Raw genomic sequence first — 23,076 nt, forward strand, 5'->3', positions numbered from 1 at the left:
TGCAAATTTGTCTCCCTGCCCCCCTAGAGCGCTGTGACGACTGGGGCGTGGACACCATGAAGCACAAGCCGGTCTACAACGGGGAGCCAGCCAAAATCAAGTGTCCTCTCTTTGAAGCCTTCCTGAAGTACAACTACAGCACCGCCCACTCCGCGGGCCTCACCCTGATCTGGTACTGGATTGGGCGAGGCCAGGACATCGAGGAGCCCATCAATTTCCGCCTCCCCGACAACCACATCAGCAAGGAGAAGGACACCCTTTGGTTCCGCCCCGCTCTGCTCAACAACACCGGGAACTACACCTGCATGCTCAGGTAAGGAGGCTGATGGAGGGGTCGAGACCGGGGAGGGGAGATGGTGGAAGAAAATTGGGAATTTAAAGTGTATATATATTGAGATTTAAAAAAAAAAAAATTAATGAGAGATGGAAAATTCGTGGAACGAAATTTTCATGACCCTAGGGGAAACGTTTTAAGAGAATAAGTTCAAATATATTAGTTTTAATGAGAAATAAGATTAAATAAAGTAAAAATGGATGGATAATTGGTGAAAGAGAGAATGAAAAATTATAGTATACTAAGATGGATTATTAGGATAAAAACAAAGATGAAGTATTTGCTGAAAGACCTATCTGAACTAGAATACAAAGAGGGGAAGTGTGAGGAGGTCAAGGAAATAAGTTGAAGAAAAATATGTAAAGGTTTGACTTGTTTCTCTCTCTCTTTTTTTATTGTATGTATTTTTATTTTTTTTCCTCTTTTTTTCTCTGTTTTTGCTTTTTTACTTTTTCTTGGATGTATTGCTTTGTTTTCTTTTTTGTCTCTTTTTGTAACCTTTAAAATTTGAATAAATATTATATATATATATATATATATATATATATATATATATATATATGGAAGCCGATGGAGAGGGGGCCATGCTTGTAGGGCGGGGTTTTAAGGTTGGAAGATTGAAGGTGTTTGGGTCATCTGATCATCTTTCTTGCTTTTTCCGTGATTGTTTAGAAAATGGTTACAGCTGCTTTGTGTTCTGCTTGAGAGGAATTTGTTGTTGTTGTTTAGTCGTGTCCGCCTCTTCGTGACCCCCTGGACCAGAGCATGCCAGGCCTTCCTGTCTTCTACTGCCTCCCGCAGTTGGGTCAAACTCATGCTGGTAGCTTCGGGAACACTGTCCCAAAATCTCGTCCTCTGTCATCCCCTTCTCCTTGGGCCCTCCATCTTTCCCAACATCAGAGTCTTTTCCAGGGAGCCTTCTCATGAGGGGGCCAAAGTCTTGGAGCCTCAGCTTCAGGATCTGTCCTTCCAGTGAGCACTCAGGGCTGATTTCCTTCAGAATGGATAGGTTTGATCTTCTTGCAGTCCATGGGACTCTCAAGAGTCTCCTCCAGCACCAGAATTCAAAAGCATCCATTCTTCGGCGATCAGCCTTCTTGATGGTCCAGCTCTCACTTCCATACATCACTACTGGGAAAACCAGAGCTTTAGCTATACGGACCTTTGTTGGCAAGGTGATATCTCTACTTTGTAAGATGCTGTCTAGGTTTGTCATTGCTTTTCTCCCAAGAAGCAGGCGTCTTTTAATTTCGTGGCTGCTGTCACCATCTGCAGTAATCATGGAGCCCAAGAAAGTAAAATCTCTCACTGTCTCCATTTCTTTCCCTTCTATTTTCCAGAAGGTGATGGGAGCAGATGGGAGGAATAGTGGCAGATATAAATATGACGAAGCAAACAAATATTTATTGGTTTGTTTAGCTTGCAGATTACTTTGTATTTCAAGGAATCTCTACGCTGTTTACATATCTCAGTAGGTTAAGAAGAAGAAACTAAAATTTGCTGAACGAATCATGGGAATAGGGATGTATGAAGAGGGGGTGGGGGGGAGTCCGGGGAATAAGGTTAAGAAAACAAGGTGTTGTGATGATATCTGTTTTGTTTTTGTTGTAATTTGTGTGTTTGTGTTTTGTAACTTGTCTTTGTCTTTAAAAAATGTGAAAACCCAATAAAAATTATTATAAAATAAAAATAAAAATACATATCTCAGTATGTAACACACACACACACACACACACACAGAGAGAGAGAGTATATATACATATGTATATATATATGTATATATATGTGTGTGTGTGTGCATATATATATATCTATATATATATATATATATATATATATATATATATATATATATATATACTGTACGTGATAAAAGTACAAATTCCACATTCAGTACAGCTACTGCTGCAAATAATCATAACTATACATTTTTAGCAACTTAATTGCTGTGATAAATCTCTGAAAGCATTGCACATAAAATAAGTGAAAGCAAATTGCATTCAGCAGAAAAGAACGTCAAGGTAGAATGCCAGGATAAAATATAATTATAATATAGGTCTAAAAAGAAAATTACCAACAGAAAGAAAGCTCTCATGAGTCAAATTGGGAATTCAGGAATTACAGTGGTACCTCGGGTTAAGTACTTAATTCGTTCTGGAGGTCCGTACTTAACCTGAAACTGTTCTTAACCTGAAGCACCACTTTAGCTAATGGGGCCTCCTGCTGCTGCCGCACTGATGGAGCACGATTTCTGTTCTCAACCTGAAGCAAAGTTCTTAACCTGAAGAACTATTTCAGCGTTAGCAGAGTCTGTAACCTGAAGTGTCTGTAACCTGAAGTGTATGTAACCCGAGGTACAGTGGTGCCTCGCAAGACGAAATTAATTCGTTCCGCAAGTCTCTTCGTCTTGCGAGTTTTTCGTCTTGCGATGCACGGTTTTCCATAGGAATGCATTGAAAATCAATTAATGCGTTCCTATGGAAACCGCCTTCCCCCGACCTCTTCTGGCGGGCGGCATTTTAAAATCGCCCGGGACAGCGGAGGACTTCTCCGCTGTCCGGGCGATTTAAAAGCCCCTGGGAAGGCAAGCAGGAGGGACAAAGACTTTTGCCCCCCGCCTGCCTTCAGAAGAGGTCCAGGACAGGCTTCGCGGACCTCTCCGCAAGCAGCGGGAGCGCTCCTTGCGGAGAGTTGCCAGCGCGCCCAGGCTTCGCGGCCCCGCCGCCCGACTTCGGGACATCGTTCCGATGCCAGGCGGCGGGGGGAGGCTTTCTCGCCCCGCCGCCCAGCATCGGGACGATGCCCCGAAGCCGGGCGGCGGGGGGAGGCGTTCCTGCCCCGCCGCCCGGCATCGGGACGATGCCCCGAAGCCGGGCGGCGGGGGGAGGCTTTCCCGCCCCGAAGCCGGGCGGCGGGGGGAGGCTTTCCCGCCCCGAAGCCGGGCGGCGGGGGGAGGCGTTCCCGCCCCGCCGCTCGGCTTCGGGACATCGTTCCGATGCCGGGCGGCGGGGGGAGACTTTCCCGCCCCGCCGCTCGGCTTCGGGACATCGTTCCGATGCCGGGCGGCGGGGGGAGGCGTTCCCGCCTCGCCGCCCGGCATCGGGGCATCCTTCCGAAGCCCGGCGGCGGGAGGAGGTGTCCCCGCCCCGCCGCCAGGCTTTGGAGGAGGTCCGAGGACAGCGGGGAAGACGAGCTGCGCTTCCCCACTGTCCCGGAGATTTCCCTATGGGCTGTCGTCTTGCGAAGCAAGCCCATAGGGAAATTCGTCTTGCGAAGCACCTCCAAAACAGAAAACCCTTTCGTCTAGCGGGTTTTCCGTCTTGCGAGGCGTTCGTCTTGCGGGGCACCACTGTACCACTGTATTCTTTCAACCACCTTCTCTCTTTGCACCCACCACACCCCATGGGTTGGACCAAATGACCCTTTGGGTCCCTTCCAATGCTACAATTTTTGAAAATTCTGTCTCTTCCCTGCATCCTCTCAGTTCTCACTTCAATAAAACACTAAATTGTTCAACAGCCAACAGTCACATGCAAGAAAGATATTCGGGTGACCGGTGAGTGCTTTTGTTTTTTGAGTGTGATCCTTCCCTCTCTACCTTGTGGTCGAAACCTTGAAATCTCTTTTTCCCCCTTTCCATGCAGAAACACCACCTACTGCAGCAAAGTCGCTTTCCCGCTGGAAGTCGTTGACAAAGACCCCGGTTCCTGCGTCAGCCAGGCCAACAGGCCGGAAGAAGTCCTCATGTACCTGGACTACACGAACAAGAACCTCACCTGCCCAGATGTGGAAGGGTTTTATCCAGCCGGGACCAAGCCCAAGGTCTGGTGGTATATGGTAAGCTCTGGAGCCCGGGGCTGGAGGCTTCATTTTGCAGAGGGTTTTGATTGTATGCATTTGCAAGTTTATGAAGCTCTGGACGAGCGTGTTGGCAATGCAGCTGCAGCGATGGCTCGCTTCTGCAAAAGGGTCTGGGAAAATGTGATGCTAACATCCAATACCATGATGAAGGTATCAGGCCTGCATGTTGTGCACACTGATTTATGGAAGTGAGTCATGGGCCACTCACAGCTTCCAGGAGTGACGCCGCAATGCCTTCCACATGGACTATGTCACAAGGATTTTGGGAATCCGATGGCAGGGCAGAATTCCAAACAAACATTCCCAGCTGCTTGCACTTCTGTCTCAGTGACGTCTAGGTAAGATAAAGGTAAAGGTAAAGGACCCCTGGATGGTTAAGTCCAGTCAAAGGTGTCTATGGGGTTGCGGCGCTCATCTCGCTTTCAGGCCGAGGGAGCCAGCGTTTGTCCACAGACAGCTTTCCTGGTTATGTGGCCAGCAGGACTAAACCGCTTCTGGCACAACAGGACACCGTGATGGAAACCAGAGTGCACAGAAACGCCGTCTACCTTCCCGCCATAGCGGTACCTATTTATCTACTTGCACTGGTGTGCTTTTGAACTGCTAGGTTGGCAGGAGCTGGGACAGAGCAGCAGGAGCTCACCTCTTTGCGGGGATTTGAACCACCGACCTCCCAATCGGCAAGCCCAAAAGGCTCAGTGGTTTAGACCACAGCACCACCTGTGTCCCTACACAGCGACGTCTCGCTGACTTGGTCACGTCCACAGAATGGAAGTTGGCAAGATCCTCAAGGACATCCTCTATGGGGAGCTGGCTCCCGGCACCAGACCCATTGGCAGACGAAACATGCCCACAAACATGACCTGAAGGTTGGAAGCATCAACCTGCCAGGTGGGAATTCTCTTGCAGACAATCACAGTGTATTGAGACAGTCAGGTTGTTCCTCTGCAGCAGTGACCAGAGGAGGAATGTCTATTGGGAGGAGCACAGAGAGAAGAAACATCCTCTGCATCAGCATAACTGCATGTCTTCTGCCCCAGCTGCAACAAAACATGTCTCTCCTATATCGGTCTCTACAGCCACAGCAGACGCTGCAGTTTGCCAGCGGTTTGACTTCACTCCTTCATTGCCTCTCGGGACAGACAGACGCCAACTCACAATCACAGGCAATTGAAGCCATGCTCAAGTTACTTGTGATGTTGCTGGGCTGTTCACAGTCCTGCTAAAAGCCATGTTTCAGTTTTGCTCTTCGTCAGTGGTTCCCAAACCGTTTTTGGCCACTGCCCCCTTGGTTACATAAACTCATTCCCAGAGCCCCTGACCCTGTAAGAATCATAAAATTCTTATATTGTTGGCAGGGACCACAAGAGTCATCTAGTTCAACTCCCTGCAAGACAGGAATCCTTTAGCCCAATGTGAGACTCGAATCCACAAGCCTGAAATTGAGTCTCATGCTCTATGGATTGAGCATTTTTCAGAATAGTGGTTTTCACAACCCACTAAGGAAGATAGTAACCCAACAAAACTCAAAGCAGTAATAATTAATTGCACATTGGTTCAAAATCCAATTAAAACTATTTCCTCTAATTGAGTGACCAAAATTGAGGGACTTGATCCTGTGATCCCAGACGTTTACTAATAATTGGATATCTTGTGACAACTCAGAATCCTACATACAAACGTGTGTGACCCAATGAAATTGCTTTGAAAGTGATAAGAGCAGTAAAACTTCAAATGCAAAGCGAGGAATGTGTTTCGCTCCAGGCTCTCGCCTGGTCAGTTGCAAGTAAGCCATTCATGCACTTGGAAGGGGCCACAACCCCTTTGTCCCTCAGCAGTTCTGCGAGGCAAGAAGCAGGTGATGAGCTTTTCTCTTCCTGCTATTTCCAGAGACCCCCCCCCCACTTTGTATCCTGTTTTAAGATAAAAGGACCTCTGACCATTAGGTCCAGTCGTGACCGACTCTGGGATTGCTGTGCTCATCTCGCTTTATTGGCCAAGGGAGCCGGCGTACAGCTTCCGGGTCATGTGGCCAGCATGACTAAGCCGCTTCTGGCAAACCAGAGCAGCGCACGGAAACGCCATTTACCTTCCTGCCGGAGCGGTACCTATTTATCTACTTGCACTTTGATGTGCTTTTGAACTGCTAGGTTGGCAGGAGCAGGGACTGAGCAACGGGAGCTCACCCCGTCGCAGGGATTCGAACTGCCGACCTTCTGATCAGCAAGTCCTAGGCTCTGTGGTTTAACCCACAGTGCCACCCGCGTCCCTGTATCCTATTTTAGGGGCTCTCTAATGACCTCTGTGGATCACGAAATACATTCCAGGTTTTGCAATCCACTCTGGAGTTTGGGAGGGGTTCAAAACTGCAGTTCCATTATCCATTATCTATTCCAAAACGGCCCTTGTCTGTAGCTCATTGAGTAGCAGAAGTGGATTAAAGCATGGAAAAAAAGAGGAGAAAAAATATTCTTAAATGAAAATCAGGTGCAGACGCTACTTATGTTTCAGAATTCTGCAGGTGGAATTTTGTTAGATGCAGTTTTGAATTTGTTAGATGCAGTTTTGAACTGAGAGCTTTGCTCATCCTTCGCTCTGTGGGTCAGCTTCTAAGGGGAGGGCATTCTCCCCACCCCCGCCACCTCCCTGAGACCAAATACTCTTCACACTCAGATGCCCTCTCTGTGGAAATGCAATTCATGGCTCCAGCAGCGGAGCTGGAAGACTCCTGTCCCTTTGATCAATACCCCTTTTCTTCTGGGCTAAGAGCAATCGCCTTTATTTGGCTTCAGGAGCTGGTCCATTAAAATTCAGATCCCGACCGTCAATTAGCAAAATGAAACCGAACCCTCTCTGGAAATAATTTTTTTGCAGATGGTAGATTGCTCGTCCCCGCTAATAAGACTTTGTCAGAAATGGTATATTGCCACTGTCTCCCCTTGCCATGTGGAGGTGGACGTGATCTGGAAAGGGGCCACAGAGGAATAATTGCTGCAAAATTGTGGATTGCCAACCTTCTGTGATCGGGAAGATGGTTCACCTGAGCTATTCCCTTCCTCCCTTCATGACTCCCTTCAAAGGAACCATAAAAAGAGGTATGGCACATGAAGGAAGTGGCTTAGCTCAGTTGCCAAACTCAGAAGCCTCGGATTTTTACCACACAGCAACTCTGTTTCTGCCTCCCTGCCATCGTGCCATTTGAGAATATGTTGGGCACCTTGACAAGTGATGCTTTCTCTTCTCTAGTCCCTTAACACTAGAACTCCTGGACATGCAATGAGCCTCAGAAGACTCAGAGAAGATGAAAGAAAATCCTTCACAGAGTGTGCAGTTAAACTGTGGAACTCCATCCTGCAGGAACGCAGTGTTGACAACCAACAAAAATGTCTTTGAAAGAGGATTTGACAAATTTGTGGATGAGTCTAATGTTATTGAAGCCTACTGGCCCTGATGGATTTGTTCTGCCTCCACAGGTCTTCACAGTTCTCTGAATTTTGCAATGCAGTGCTCCAACCAGAAATATATTTTTAAAGGCTTTTGTTGGGGGGGGGGTGTATGCAAAATTATATGGAAGTGCATGTATGCCAAAATGCATTATACTGCTTGCCCAAAAAACCCCCACATGTTTAGAGCAATGTCCACTAAAACTTTAGTGAGGTCTTTTATTTTTTTCTAATTGCAAAAAAAATTGCAACGTGAAGATGTGAAGAACGGAATCTAAGACTGGAAGAAGAGGGATGAAAATAGATTCCGGTCCATCCCTACGTGCAGTGAAAAACCCACATGTGTGATCGTCACATCTGGTGATTCCCATCTGGAGTTGCAGATTAATTTTAGCATGTCCCTTTTCCTGTTCTTGCTCTTTTCAAAAGGCGGAGAGAAATTCTCAGGAAATCACAATTACAGAGTATGCAAAGAACATAACAAGCATGAGAACGTAAGAAGAGTCCTGCTGGATCAGGCCCATGGCCCATCTAGTCCCAATCTTGCTGTGTCTGAATTGTTGGTTGTTGTTTAGTCATTTAGTGGTGTCCGCCTCTTCCTGACCCCCTGGACCAGAGCACGCCAGGCACTCCTGTCTTCCACTGCCTCCTGCACTTTGGTCAAACATCTGGTTGGGTAACATCAGGAAAGGATGCTGAACTAGATGGACCATTGGCCTGATCCGTCACACTCTTCTTATATTCTTAGTTTTTGTAGTTTGGGTGGCAAAATGTTACAAATGGAGATGACAGCTTCTGAAATTGTGAGTTTCCGGCTAGGGGCTGCCCGGTGTTGAGCGAGATGCTGCTTCCGGGTCCTGGGTTCCAACCTTCCTCTTCTCGGAGGATGTCCACCTTGTGTGCTTAGCAGATGTGCCTTTTCTGCATGCAGAGGATGTGAGTGAATGTGCGTTATCCCCCTTTCCTGCAGAACTGCAAACTCATGGATAATTTCAACGAGCGATACCCCAGCGGCGTCAACCTGACCTTTGGCTTTGTCCGCGAAGCGTACCAGGCCGACTACACCTGTGTCGTGAGCTACAAGGAGAACGGCCGGGATTTCAACCTCACACGGACTTTGAGGGTCAAGGTGGTAGGTAAGGAGGATCAAGGGACAAGGGGAGCCACAACATCAACTGAGCTATTATTGATGTTCATCTGGTGTGTAGCTCATAAAGCCCTGGCAACTCAGGCCCAAGCTGTCACATTTCCCCATATGAACCTGCCTGGGCTCTGAGATCTTCAGGGGAAGCCCCTTCTCTCAGCCCGGCCATCCTTACAGGGATGCTTGGTGAGAACATGATGAGAGCGCCTTCTTGGTGGTGGCTGCTCCCAGGCAACTGTGGAACTCCCTGACTAGGGAAGTTAATAATAATAATAATAATAATATTAATAGGTAAGTAATAGTAATAGTAAATAGTAAATAGTAATAGTAAATAATAATAATAATAGGGAAGTTAATAAGAAGAAGAAGAAGAAGAAGAAGAAGTCTGGTGTCACCATATTCTAGTCTTATGCCTTTCATTTTAAAATACATGTCAATACAGGGCTTCTTAGTAGTAGTATTAGTAGTAGTAGTAGTAGTAATAATAATAATAATAATAATAATAATAATAATAATAATAATAATAATAATATAATTTATTTATACCCCACCCATCTGGCTGGGTTTCTCCAGCCACTCTGGGCGGCTTCCAATGGAATATTAAAATACAATAACCTATTAAATATTAAAAGCTTCCCTAAACAGGGCTGCCTTCAGATGTCTTCTAAAAATCTGGTAGTTGTTTTTCTCTTTGACATCTGATGAGAGGGTGTTCCACAAGGTGGGTGCCACCACCGAGAAGGCCCTGGCACTGGATCTCAGTTAGGCTGGTTCCCTCCTTGCCGTCCTCCCTTCTGACAGGCCTTTGGGAACTGACTTGTTTTGCACCTACCCATCCCATAGCTAAACCTAGATTGTAAATTCCTCAGGATACGGACCCCCCCCCCCAGATCAAGGGAAGTCCTAGTCCCGCTCTATTCTGCCTTGGTCAGACCACACCTGGAGTCCAGTGTCCAGTTCTGGGTGCCACAATGTAAGAAAGATGTTGACAAGCTGGAATGCGTGCAAAGGAGGGCAACCGAGATGATTAATGGTCTGGAACCCAAGCCTGGTGAGGAATGGTTGAAGGAGCTGGGTATGTTTCACCTGGAGAAGAGGAGATACACAGGAGATGTAGCTAAAGGACTCTCCCATGGAAGATGGAGCAAGCTTGTTTTCTCCTGCTCTGGAGAGGAGGCCTCGAACCCATGACTTCAGGTTACAAGAAAGTGTTAGGGTGTGAAACCTAAGACGCTGGCAAGTTAGCAATGTCATGTGACTTTAAGTAGTCAAGCTCGTTAAGTTGTTAAGTTGCTCAGTATATAAAGAGTGTTTGTTTTCTCTGCCTGTGGGGCGTGAAGCAAAAATGTCTGAAAGCTCCGGAGGTGTTTCTGTTATCTTTCTGCAATAAACCTGTCTTTGGAAAGACAGGCTTCCCTGTGTCGTTATTTCTTTGCTGCTGAGACTCTGAAGCTTGTACTGCAACAAGAATCTCTGCACTGGACTTAATTAATGCTCTGCAAAGAGAACTGTTGCTGGTTGCGCAGCGGAAGCGTTTACTGGACCAGTACACAAACTCTCTTAGAAAGGAGAGTCCAGCTGAACATCGGGAAGAACTTTCTGGTGGTAAGAGCTGGTTGACAATGGAACAAACTCCCTCAGGAAGTTGTGGACTCTCATTCACTGGAGGTTTTTAAGCAGAGGTGGGATGGCCATATGTCAGGGACTCTTTCGTTGTGATCGCTGCATTGCAGGGGGTTGATTTAGAGGGTCCCTTTCAGCTCCATAATTCTGTGATTCTAAAGCAACAGACCCAGTGATACCACTATCTGAATAAATACTGTCACTGGCAAGAACAAATAAGAGGTGTTGTGGTTGCCCTGAGATTTCTTGTAAGAGGTTCTTTCAGGGCACCTTGAAAATGGCTTTTGGAAAAACAAGACAAAAGCAGAAAGCATTGCTTTAAAAAAAAAAGGTTTCCTAAGAAAATAACACACATTTTGAGCTGCTGGGGTGGGATTTGTGTCCTGGTGTCCTCTTGGAAGCACCTTCTCCCTCCTCCGCTGCCCCCTGAGCTCAAGAGTGCTTTGCTCTGTGCAGCTGCCTGTCACAAGGAGAGCAGGCTTGTCAAAACCGTGTCATTACAAATATCTGCTTCATCCAAGCCCTGAAGCATGACATGATGCTTAAAAGCACCTGCGCTTTGCAGAGGTTGCAATTTTTGGAGAGTGAGCTGGGCCAGGTTCAAAAACTTCAATGATAACCGAGGAAAAGCATTATGGGCTATATCTGGTGCGGCACTAACTTCTTCCACCGCTGCAGGAATTTAAGCACTTTCCTCCTGCTTACCAGATCTGTTCTGGAGGGTTCAGGGAACCCCCAGAAGAGATTTGGGAGGGGGTGCATGGTGGGGAGAGGAGGGGAGGTTCCCATGTGCAACTGCAAATCCTTGCGCTGACGAGATAGCTGGATATTTCATAGAATTGTAGAGTTGGAAGGAACCCGAGGGACAGCGGCGGAGCTAGCCGCTCGGGCCCTTGGAGCAGCGCGCATGCGGGGCACCTGGGGGCGTGATTGGTGCCCATTGGGGTGATTGGTATGGCAATTGGCGCCCATTGGGGTGATTGGGGTGACGATCGGCGTCCAGGGGGGCAATCGGCACGGTGATCAGCGCCCAAAAGGGATTTTGTCACCCTCCCCATGGATGCCACCCGGGACACCCCACCCCCCTATTGTATTTTTCGCTCCATAAGACGCACGTTTTTCATCCTAAAAAGTAAGGGGAAATGTCTGTGCATCTTATGAAACGAATGTGGGGTCCCTGGCAGTGGCGGAGCTGGGGACTTTGGTTCCTGGAGCAGCGTGGCGTGGCACGTCACTCGTGCAAGCATCCCCTGCCTGTGCGAGGGGGTGAGGAGAGGAGAGACGGGGGAAGAGGGCTTTAGAACACTCTTCAGAGTTCCCTGCGTCCGAGGGGCTCTGTGACTTGCATGAGAGCAGCCGGGAGCCAGCGTGGAGGGGGATCTTTCTCCCTCGCGCGCTCTGTCAAATTGGGACAGGGAGCTTTTCTCTTGCTTTCGTCCTCTAAAAACTAGGTGCGTCTTATGGTCAGGTGCATCTTACGGAGCAAAAAATACGCTAGTTGAACCCCCTGAAGTTCAGGAATCTCAGCTGAAGAATCCAACCTCTGCTCAACAGCCTCCACGGAAGGAGAGTAGACCTCCTTCCAAGGGAATCCATTCCACTGTGGAGCAGTTTTTGCCCTCAGAATGTTCATTCAGATGTTGCAGGATCCTGAGAGATGTGAGCCTGCCTCAGGCAGTTCTTAAAGGCACACGTGTTTTCTGAGTTTCTGCCTGCCAGAGCCATTCATGTTGGGCTGATGCCTGAGTGTATCTCAGAGACTGCCCTGAGGCTCGAGGCTGGAGGGCCTAGCGGTTGTTCCCTTGGGGCACAGAATCCAGCCTTTGCTCCAAGTGGCTTCTTCAAGGTCTGCAGGAACTCAAGATGCACATTTTAATTTTCCCACGAAGAAACCCATGCCAAACAAACTTTCCCCTGTGTTCCATCCCATTCTACGAATCAGGCCCCAAACACTGGAGAGGCTGCCTTTTTCCCTACGGACCCTCTTGGATGCTGAGATTGATGGAAGGGGCCCTCTTGGTAGCCCTCAGAGGTTTGGGGTGAAGATGACCCAGGGGAGAGGGCTTTCTCTGTGGCAGCCCCAAAGCTGTGGGACTTCTTCTCCACAGTCGCCTTCATTGCACGGCTTCCAGAAGATGCTGAAGACCTGACTTCTGACCATAGCTGTCAACCGTCCCTTATTTGGTGGGAAAGTCCCTTATCCCAGTGCTGTGTCCCTCTGCTGTCCCTTACTGATGATGTCCCTTAAATTTCCCGGGTTTCAAAGGAAGCAGCTCCTCTCCCTCCCTCCCTCCCTCTCTGCCGGCCAGGGAGGAGGGAGGCTCCAACTGTGTTGCTTGGCTGCGTTGCTCACCCAATAAGGAGTCTAAGAATGACTGGGGGGTGGAGCTTGCATGCCTTGTGCCGATCAAATCGGCCGCGTTGCCTGGGGACTCGCCTTTGCTCAGCGCTTCCCAGCGGAGAGGTGACGGTGGTTTTCCTTGCTGCACCCCCTTTGCCGGGATTGCTGCGCTGTGGGAACCACCACTTGAGGCTTCGTTGGGCTGCTGGCTGGGCTTTCTGCCTTTGGCTTGGAGGGGCTCAGAAGCTGAACATACCTGAGCATGTAAATCCCGTATTTTGGCTGCTGATCCCTTATTTTCAAATCTGTAAGTTGACAGCTATGCTTCTGACACGGGAGCTGCATGTTTTCAGGACCCACCATTTGCTTGCTTTATTTTTAATATTGTGTTTTGATGCCGTAACCTTCCCTAGGACAAGTAAATAATCATAGAATCATAGAATCATAGAGTTGGAAGAGACCACAAGGGCCATCGAGTCCAACCCCCTGCCAAGCAGGAAACACCATCAGAGCACTCCTGACATATGGTTGTCAAGCCTCTGCTTAAAGACCTCCAGAGAAGGAGACTCCACCACACTCCTTGGCAGCAAATTCCACTGTCAAACAGCTCTTACTGTCAGGAAGTTCTTCCTAATGTATAGGTGGAATCTTCTTTCTTGTAGTTTGGATCCATTGCTCTGTGTCCGCTTCTCTGGAGCAGCAGAAAACAACCTTTCTCCCTCCTCTATGTGACATCCTTTTATATATTTGAACATGGCTATCATGATCCTATTCTGTTGGCAGGGCCTCCAGACAAGGCAACGGTTCCGACGATCATCTCTCCAAATAAGCAAGTCGGTTATGAACTCACACCAGGTAAGGTCTGCCAGCAGCTGCCCGTCCTCTCAGGTCGAAATCTGCCAGTTGAAATGTGTGTCTTCTGCATGCTTCAAACAAGGCGTTGACTGTGGAGAAGCTTTCAAATCCCTTCCGGCTTGACTGCGCTGCTCAGGAAGCTGCCTTGGACTGAGTCAGGCATTAGAATCGCAAAATGATTCTACAGTTGATTCCACTCTGCAGAGTGGAAGGTGAAGTGAAGGTGGAGTCAGCTTATTGAGGGAAGAAGTCCAGCTGGGTGGTGTGGTCCCATGGTGTCAAACTCCTCAATGTGGCCCTGGGTGACATTCACTCTGTGTGATCTGCCTCGTGGCTGCAGTCAGTGATTTCATCTCAGCTGAGGCGACGGTTCCCCAGCTGTGATTTCAGCTCATGAAAGCTAGCTGGTGCTGCATAATAATAATAATAATAATAATAATAATAATAATAATAATAATTTTTATTATTTTAATTTATTTATACCCCACCCATCTGGCTGGGTTTCCCCAGCCACTCTGGGCGGCTTCCAACTGAATATTAAAAACAATACAGCATCAGACATTAAAAACTTCCCTAAACAGGGCCACCTTCAGTTGTCTTTTAAAAGTAACATAGTTGTTTATTGCCTTGACATCTGCTGGGAGGGTGTTTCACAGGGCAGGTGCTGCTACTGAGAAGGCCCTCTGCCTGGTTCCCTGTAACCTCACTTCTCACCAGAAGGCCCTAGGCACTGGACCTCAGTGTCCGGGCAGAACGATGGGGGTGGAGACGCTCCTTCAGGTATACTGGACCGAGGCCATTTAGGGCTTTAAAGGTCAGCACCAACACTTCAAATTGTGCTCAGAAATGTACTGGGAGCCAATGAAGATCTTTCAGGACCGGTGTTATATGGTCTCGGCCGCCACTCCTCGTCAGCAGTCTAGCTGTCACATTCTGGATTACAGTGGTACCTCGGGTTAAGTACTATTTTCGTTCCGGAGGTCTGTTCTTAACCTGAAACTGTTCTTAACCTGAAGCACCACTTTAGCTAATGGGGCCTCCTGCTGCTGCCGTGCCGCCAGAGCACAATTTCTGTTCTCATCCTGAAGCAAAGTTCTTAACCCGAGGTACTATTTCTGGGTTAGCGGAGTCTGTAACCTGAAGCGTATGTAACCTGAAGCGAATGTAACCCGAGGTACCACTGTAATTGCAGTTTCCAAGTCACCTTCAAAGGTAACCCCACGTAGAGCACATTGCAGTAGTCCAAGTGGGAGATAACCTAGGCTAGCACCCCACCTTCATCGCCAGTGAGGTGTAGGTGGGTTCCCACGAGGCAAGACACAGCGATAACAGCAAGAACCTTCATTGAACTGCATAACTGGGAAACAGGGCAAAGCAACTGCTTATATCAATGATGGCCAAACTTGGCCCTCCAGCTGTTTTGGGACTACAACTCCCATCATTCCTAGCTAACAGAAGCATTGGTCAGGGATGATGGGAAATGTAGTCCCAAAACAGCTGGAGGACCAAGTTTGGCCATCACTAGCTTATATACACTCCTGAAAGCCTGGACCACTCCCACTCCCAACGTGATTGGCTGTCTAAACTTCCAAGCTGCGAATCAGGACTCGAGTTCAATGGGGCCAATGGAAGAGGCCCAAATCCAGAAATGTTCTGTGACTGGACATCATATATCGAATCAGAGCACAGGAGCTCAGAATCCTTAGTCCAGACCGGACCCCTGAGGGTCCTGAAGTCCAGCCCCCTTGCAATGTTGGAACCTCAGGTGCAATGGAGGATGGAGCAACAAATCTAAATGTTACCTTTATATGGTGGGCTCGTTTCTGCTCCCTAAAAGTGTGGTGAAGGAATGGGTTTCCCAAACCTCGGACTGTGCAGGCAGTTTTTAAACTGCACCAAAATCCCCATTTCTCCTTAGCTAAAATGCATAAACTTTAGCCGTTGAGCAAATGCAAAACAAGAACACAGCTCTCTCCCTTATCACTTTGACGGCAAGACTGGCCTTGACTTTACCAGTAGAACAGACACAGACATATCTTATGTCCTGACCACAAATGACGCAGAGACCCAAGTCTGGGACTAAGGTCAGAGCATGTTCTCGGAAGTAGTGACCTCTTGCTCCAAGATAGGAGTAGGAACAGGAATATCCTTTTATGGTCAGGAGTGCAGGAAGGAAATCTCTTTTATGGTTGAGAGTACCAGAGCAGGAAAATATGTGATGTCAACCTGTGTACATACGCCGATGTGGTTGGGCTCCTAGAGGAGGAGTGAGAGGGTGCCTGGAGGATATATAAACTGCATGAAACCCGTCATTTCTTTGTACTTGCTGTGGACTCACCACGCAGGTGCCTTCTGCTATCCGGAGAGCAGAATAAACTCTTTCTTTGAACCAACCTCGGTGTCATTTTGACTTCCTTCCTCCTGTCCCGGAGCAACGCAGACCCAATCGGTGAACTCCAATAAGGCTACAGTGGGGATGTTTTGGGTAACAGGAGAGGATCTATTGATTACTATTCCTTCCTAACTTGCACTAGCAAGCGTCTTCATATAGCAGAGTGCACCTCCCTATTATACAGCCAGAAGCTGGTTGCAGACTCGTTAGACTCTCTTAAGATAATAAGTAATTCAGTCTGGCTTGCCCAGATTGGGATATGTTCTACTATCCCTGGTAATACCCCTTTGATCCCTCCTAAAAGAATGAAGACACAACAGTCTTATTCATAGGTGACAAAATGCATCTCTGGGTTATTTGTGGGGCATAGGTTCATTCCCCCCCCCCCCCAAAAAAAAATATAGTCCGGCCCCCCACAAGGTCTGAGGGACAGTGGACCGGCCTATGGTTGCAAAAGGTTGCTGAGCCCTGATCTAGGGCAACCCAGGTCTGCCCCTACCCTGTGACAGACAAATCTGCCCAGATCCACCCAGTTCATTGGCCCAGTCCAGTTTGGGACCTTGGGTTTGTCCAGAAAGGACGCGCACAGCCCTAATGTCTGCTATTGAATGCTCTTCCTATTATTGCATTGAACATTGTTGTTCTTAACCTTGCGCATGCCAGGAGAAGCGCTCGAGATCCGTTGCGAGGTCCAGTTCACGTTCCTGAAGGACTCTCCGCAAGAGGTCTGGTGGATGGTGGACGGGAAGAGCCCAGAGGACGTCGCTGACCTGAAGTTCAACATCACACTGACGTGAGCGCAAGGGATTTCCCCGTTGTCTGAAACGGGGAGACAGTTTAGTCCAGGGCGAAGGGGGAGGGGCTGGAGGAACCGCAATGGAGACGTCTGTACAGAGGGTGGTGGAGGGGGGGGGCTTGGGCAAATATCAGTGACTTGCTATAAAAGAGGGGCTGTATAGGAAGACCCCCCCTTTCCCTTAGCTGCATCTTAAACACCTCACTCCTTTCAGTACTTATGTGTGTGTGTTGCTATTTAATTGTATTTATTATTACTATGAATTTTATTTCTATACTGCCCTATACCTGCAGGCTTCAGGGCAGTTCACAGGATAAAATCAGAATATAAAACCATTATCAAAATAAAAGCAGCAGCAACCCAGTGACCCCTTTTTGTTCCCATTTGAGAAAAGTCTAAGAAATTGATTGCAGGACGGAGTGAAAACCTCCATGGATAAATATGAAGTTCCCATAGACGGATTCTGATCCAGGTCCATCTGTTTGTTTGTTTCATTTACCGTATTTTTCGCTCTATAAGGCGCACCAGACCATAAGACACTCCAGACCATAAGACGCCCCTAGTTTTTGGAAGCAGAAAACAAGGGGGGGGGGGACTGAATCCCAGAAGCCAGGACAGCCAGCAGGATTGCAGCGCAGCAATCTCGCTGGCTATCCTGGCTTATGGACAGCCGTGCTCCCTTTAAAGAGCACGTGGATGTCAGCATCGCCCTTGAGCCAGTGTCACCAAATGGACTCATCCACTTCAGCCCCGACTGGGCTAGGCGAGCTGGGTAGCACTTCCAGAGACCACCTTCTGCACAGGAACAGGTCAAAGTGCTGCGGACTCACAGCTTAGAGTTGTGAGCACCGGATTCACTTCCACAATACAGTCGTCGCACAGCAGAATATAGCAGAGTCTGGCAGTGTATAAACGACTCGGAGAGCAGCTCTGTAGAATATCTTCTTTTATTCTATAACTATAATACAAAACTATATACAGAGCTAAATAGGTCTAAGCATAAATGAATGCTGCACTGAGTGTCTGCAGCTGTTCTTAGCAGCAACCTTATCTATACGCACGATCTCTCTCTAACACTCAGTCTCTCTCTCCGACACTTTGATGTGAGGCTGGAGCGGAATAAGTAGAGAGCAGAAACCGCCCCCTCCTCTCTGGAGAATCAGCAGAGAACATCAGCAGGTTCTTGGATATGGGAGGGGTGAAATCTCCTCAGCAGAGTGGGTGTGCGTCTCTTAGGGGCTTTTCCCCGAGGAGGGAGGAGGGCAGCCCTTCTCCCTCCTCGGGGAAAAGCCCCCAAGAGCCACACACACGCTCCACACGGCTCTTTAAAGGGAGCGCTGAGCAGAGTCTCCCGCCTGCATTTGCTCCATAAGACGCACACACATTTCCCCTTACTTTTTAGGAGGGGGGAAGTGCGTCTTATGGAGTGAAAAAATACGGTATATCCCACCCTCCTCTCAGCCCCCACCCCGCAATTCACACTACTCTGAATTTTGTGATGCAGTACGCCGACTACAAATAAATCTAAAAATGTGTGTGTTAGGAGGGAAAGCGTTTGTATAAAAATGTATAGGTAAGCGAATGCACCATGCCAATAATACTGATAATAATAATAATAATAATAATAATAATAATAATAATAATAATATACTGCTAATAATGGTGATGTTTGGAGCAATGTCCACTAAAATGTGTTGAACTTTAGTGTGGTCTTTTAAAAAAAAAGAATTGCAAGCCAACGTGAAGATGTGAGGAACGGAATCTAAGATTGGAAAAAGAGGAATGAAAATAGATTCCGGTCCATCCCTACGTGCAGTGAAAAACCCACATGTGTGATCGTCACATCTGGTGATTCCCATCTGGAGTTGCAGATTAATTTTAGCATGAGCCTTTTCCTGTTCTTGTTCGTTTCAAAAGGCGGAGAGAAATTCTCAGAAAATCACAATTACGGCATATGCAAAGAACGCAACAAAAGCATGAGAACATAAGGAGTCCTTCTGGATCAGGCCCATGGCCCATCTAGTCCCGGTCTGAATAGACACCCCCAGTGGGAACCCCCCCCCCCAAACAGGATTCAGGCCCCAGAGCCCTCTCCCCTCCTGAGGTTTCCGTAAACTTGGATTCAGAAGTGTTGCTGCTTGTGACTGTAAAGACAGAGCAGAGCCGCCTTGCCTTCTCGCCACCCACAACCCTCTCCTCCTCCTCCATGAATTTCTTTCATCTTCTTTCAAAGCCATCCAAATGGGCGGCTACCGCTTTCTCCTGTGGGAGGGAGTTCCACAGATTAACCATGCACTGCACAGAGAAGGGCTGTCGTTTCTCTGGAAAGGGCTCTTGTGCCGGGTTTTCTGCTTGCAGCTTCCCACTGGCGCACATCTTCCTGGCCCCCCTGGGAACACGATGCTGGATCAGATGTTCCCCCTTGTTGGAAAATGCCCTAGGGGTGCCTGCAAGCCGCTGGAACTCTGAGCATTCTCTGGTACACGCAGCTCTGGAGAAGGCATCTCCCTTCTCTTCCGGTGCGCTTCTAGCGACATACATCCTAATGATATGTGCACACTAAGCTTCTGGCAGAACACAGCAAGAAGCGTGAGACATTGCAGAGCTAATCTACTATTTATTTACTCACTATGTACAGACAAAAGCAAAAGTACAGAGCCAGTGTGGTGTAGTGGTTAAGAGCGATAGACTCGTAATCTGGTGAACCGGGTTCGCGTCTCCGCTCCTCCACATGCAGCTGCTGGGTGACCTTGGGCCAGTCCCACTTCTCTGAAGTCTCTCAGCCCCACTCACCTCACAGAGTGTTTGTTGTGGGGGAAGAAGGGAAAGGAGAATGTGAGCCGCTTTGAGACTCCTTCGGGTAGTGATAAAACGGGATATCAAATCCAAACTCTCCTCCTCCTCCTCCTCCTCTTCTTCTTCTTCTTCTTCTTCTTCTTCTAGTTTCCATTCTCTCCAGCTCTGAGAGAACAGGCCCAAGTAAGAGTGAAAGTACATTACAGTGGTACCTCAGGTTAAGAACTTAATTCGTTCTGGAGGTCCGCTCTTAACCTGAAACTGTTCTTAACCTGAAGCACCACTTTAGCTAATGGGGCCTCCTGCTGCCGCTGCACGATTTCTGTTCTCATCCTGAAGCAAAGTTCTTAACCCGAGGTACTATTTCTGGGTTAGCAGAGTCTGTAACCTGAAGCGCCTGTAACCCGAGGTACCACTGTATAAAGTACATACAGCGGAAGAGATAAGACTGTCTTCCGTTTCTCACACAGGCATGTGATTTGCACCAATCGCAAATGCAGCGTCGGAGGAGTGAAATTGCTAACACCCCTTTGACCTCCTCCAACAAGCTCTTCTGGGGTTATTCCCTTAGGGATGGTGGTTCCTGTGGATATTTTCACCCCTTCCCATTGCAAGAATCTCCTGATGTTTTCACAAAGGAGGGGGCAGAGACTGCTCTTCGCTTCTTCTGCTCCTGCCTAACTCTGTGTGGAGTCTGTGTGTTATCTATGTAGTGATTAGAGGGCTATGTAGTGATTAGAGTGAGAGTTATAACCCTCATGCAAGCCAGTACCTCTTTAGTGTTTAGTTTGCAGTAGCTGTTAGAAATAAAAGAAGTTATGCTTCACAGTTTTCTTCCGTGTTGTTCATACTCTGCTGAGGTTGGTGGGTTGTGGGACAGTTGTGGGTCCAGTGCACTTAGACCTGCTTTCCAGGAGTGGAAGGTCTCTGGAAGTGCTCCAGTCACCTAGCCCAGTCGGGGCAGAACTGAAGGAATGGGTTTCCCAAATCTAAAACTGACTGTGCAGTCAGTCTGAAACGGGCCCCCCAAATCCCCATTTTTCCTTCTTCAAAGAATCCATTAGCTAAAATCCATTAGCCTGAGCTGTGTAGCACAAACCCAGCTGTATAAACAAAGACCTCTCCCTTATCAGTCCATGAAGGCTGGTAATGACGGATGGCCTTGTCAGTTCCAAGTGGAGCAGGGATGGCACATCTAGGTCTTATCTTACATCCTGACCACACTGACGCACAGACCTTGTCACGTCTGACAAGAGACCCGGGAACGGCGCCAGGAGTGCTCTTAGAGATGGTGACCTTCTTGCCCCAAGATAAGAGTATAGGAACAGGAACAGGAAGATCCTTTTATGGTCAAGAGTACCGGAACAGGAACATCTGTTTATGGTCATGGATGTCAACTTACGTGTATAAGCTGACGTGGTTGGATTCCTGGGGAAGGGGGGAGAGGGTGCCTGGAGGATATATATACTGCATGAAATTTCTCATTTCTTTGGACTTGCTGTGAACTGACCATGCAAGTGCCTTCTGCTATCCAGAGAGCAGAATAAACTCTTTCTCTGCATCAACCTCGGTGTCATTTGACTTCCTTTCTCCCTTCCGGGAGCAACGCAGACCCCACAAGTCGGTAAAGTCTAATAAGGCTACAGAACCAGTTGTTGAGCCCGGGCGTTGGCATCGGCTCAAAGGCATACTGACAGTCCCTTGGCATCTCAGAGAGCTTCTGAGCTCAGACCTCTCTTCTTCTTTTCCCTTTCCCCAGGGAGATCCCCTCCAGCCTTGGTGAGATGACCATTGTGAAGACTCTGGTCGTGCCCAAGGTCACGGAGAGAGACCTGAAGCGAAACTACACCTGCTGGGCGCACAACCTGAAGGGGACCGTTCACCAGGAGGCCATGGTGAAGATGAAAGGTAAGGGCCTTCTCAGTGGCTGCTCCCAGATGTGGGAGCTCCCTCCCTAGAGGAGCCAGACAGGATCCTCCCGTGTTTCCCTCCTTGATTCCTCTTCCTTCCAGCAAAGATTCTCTTATCCCATCAGAACTGGCTTTCAACAGCACCGCGCTGTTTTTATGACCTGCATTTTAATAGCTTGTGTGTGTGGTTTTTAATATATATATATAAAATTTTGGGGAGTGGATGGAAAACAAAATAAAATAGGAGTGAAAGGATTGTGGAGGGGATAAAAGTATAAAGCAGCATAGATGGGTAAGTACACACAACCTAACACAAACCAGTGGAAACATCCACATTCTCAGTCTTGCAGAGAACACGACAAAAACCAGTAGCTAGCAAACTAAAAAGGCCCATCGCTGAAATCTGAAAAAAAGGTGTTTGCTTATTTCTAGCAAGTGAATGGGGGGGGGCTAAAATGGGGGTAACAGCACCACAGAAGAAGGTTGGGAAGTCATCTTTTAGATTGTGCCTTAACACACAATCTAACACACAATCTTTTCACCTTCTCACCCCTTGCTTTTTCCTGTTAGACCTATTGCAGTCGTTAAGAGTCGTCAACAGGCTCATCACAGCTATCTGCCAATCACCCAATCCCACCACCCTTCTGAGTAATACCCCTCCCCACCTTCTCACTATATAGAAGGGTCTGGTGACTTCTGTTTCAGTGTATCTGAAGAAGTGTGCATGCACACGAAAGCTCATACCTAGAACTAACTTAGTTGGTCTTTAAGGTGCTACTGGAAGGATTTTTTTTATTTTATTGTGCCTTAAGTTTGATGTTCATTTGTTTTTTTTTTTAAAAAAACTTGAAATTCAATAAAAATTACTTGGCCAAAAAAGAATTCCCTTAGAGCAGTGGTGTCCAAACTTTTTTCAAAGAGGGCCAGGTTTGACGAAGTGAAAGGCCGTGAGGGCTGACCAAAGTTGTTTGCCTTTTTTTAGGATTGAAGTTGTTGTGATTTGGGGGGGGGGATTTTACCCCAGGAAATGAACTGCCACATGGGCTGGATTAAACCGACCTGCGGGAGGGATTAGAACACTGAAACGGACTTTGGTCATTCCTGCCTTAGAGTCTAGAAAAATGCAACCTGTGCAGCTGATAGAATTAATACGACTCATGCAACACGTTGGCGACTAATATACACACAATAATTACCAAAATAATTATATGTTCTTTATCAATCTTCTGAGAAAAATACAAGATCTTGTGCAAAGCCACAGAGAATCCATTGAAACCAGACATTATACAGGTGAAACTCTGAAAATTAGAATATCGTGGAAAAGTTCATTTATTTCAGTAATTCAGCTTAAAAAGTTAAACTAATATATGAGATCACCTCCTGGCAAATAGAAGGGGAAGAAATGGAGGCAGTGAGAGATTTTACTTTCTTGGGCTCCAAGATCACTGCAGATGGTGACAGCAGTCACGAAATTAAAAGACGCCTGCTCCTTGGGAGAAAGGTGATGACAAACCTAGACAGCATCTTAAAAAGCAGAGACATCACCTTGCCAACAAAGGTCCATATAGTTAAACCTATGGT

General features: G+C 47.6%; 1 protein-coding gene across 6 annotated transcripts in view; it reads left to right on the top strand.

Moving 5' to 3' along the window:
• Positions 1 to 23,076, top strand: part of IL1RAP (interleukin 1 receptor accessory protein) — a 106,947-nt gene that overhangs the window by 47,680 nt on the left and 36,191 nt on the right. For all 6 annotated transcript variants that reach the window (XM_081862429.1, XM_081862430.1, XM_081862427.1 and 3 more), the window contains 6 exons: positions 28 to 313; positions 3,979 to 4,171; positions 8,609 to 8,774; positions 13,530 to 13,601; positions 16,657 to 16,786; positions 21,345 to 21,493. In XM_081862429.1, the coding sequence (XP_081718555.1) occupies positions 28 to 313; positions 3,979 to 4,171; positions 8,609 to 8,774; positions 13,530 to 13,601; positions 16,657 to 16,786; positions 21,345 to 21,493 (996 nt within the window). The remainder of the gene's footprint in view (positions 1 to 27; positions 314 to 3,978; positions 4,172 to 8,608; positions 8,775 to 13,529; positions 13,602 to 16,656; positions 16,787 to 21,344; positions 21,494 to 23,076) is intronic.

Source organism: Podarcis erhardii, assembly GCF_964252035.2.
Source record: "Podarcis erhardii genome assembly, chromosome: 5".
Lineage (NCBI taxonomy): Eukaryota > Metazoa > Chordata > Lepidosauria > Squamata > Lacertidae > Podarcis > Podarcis erhardii.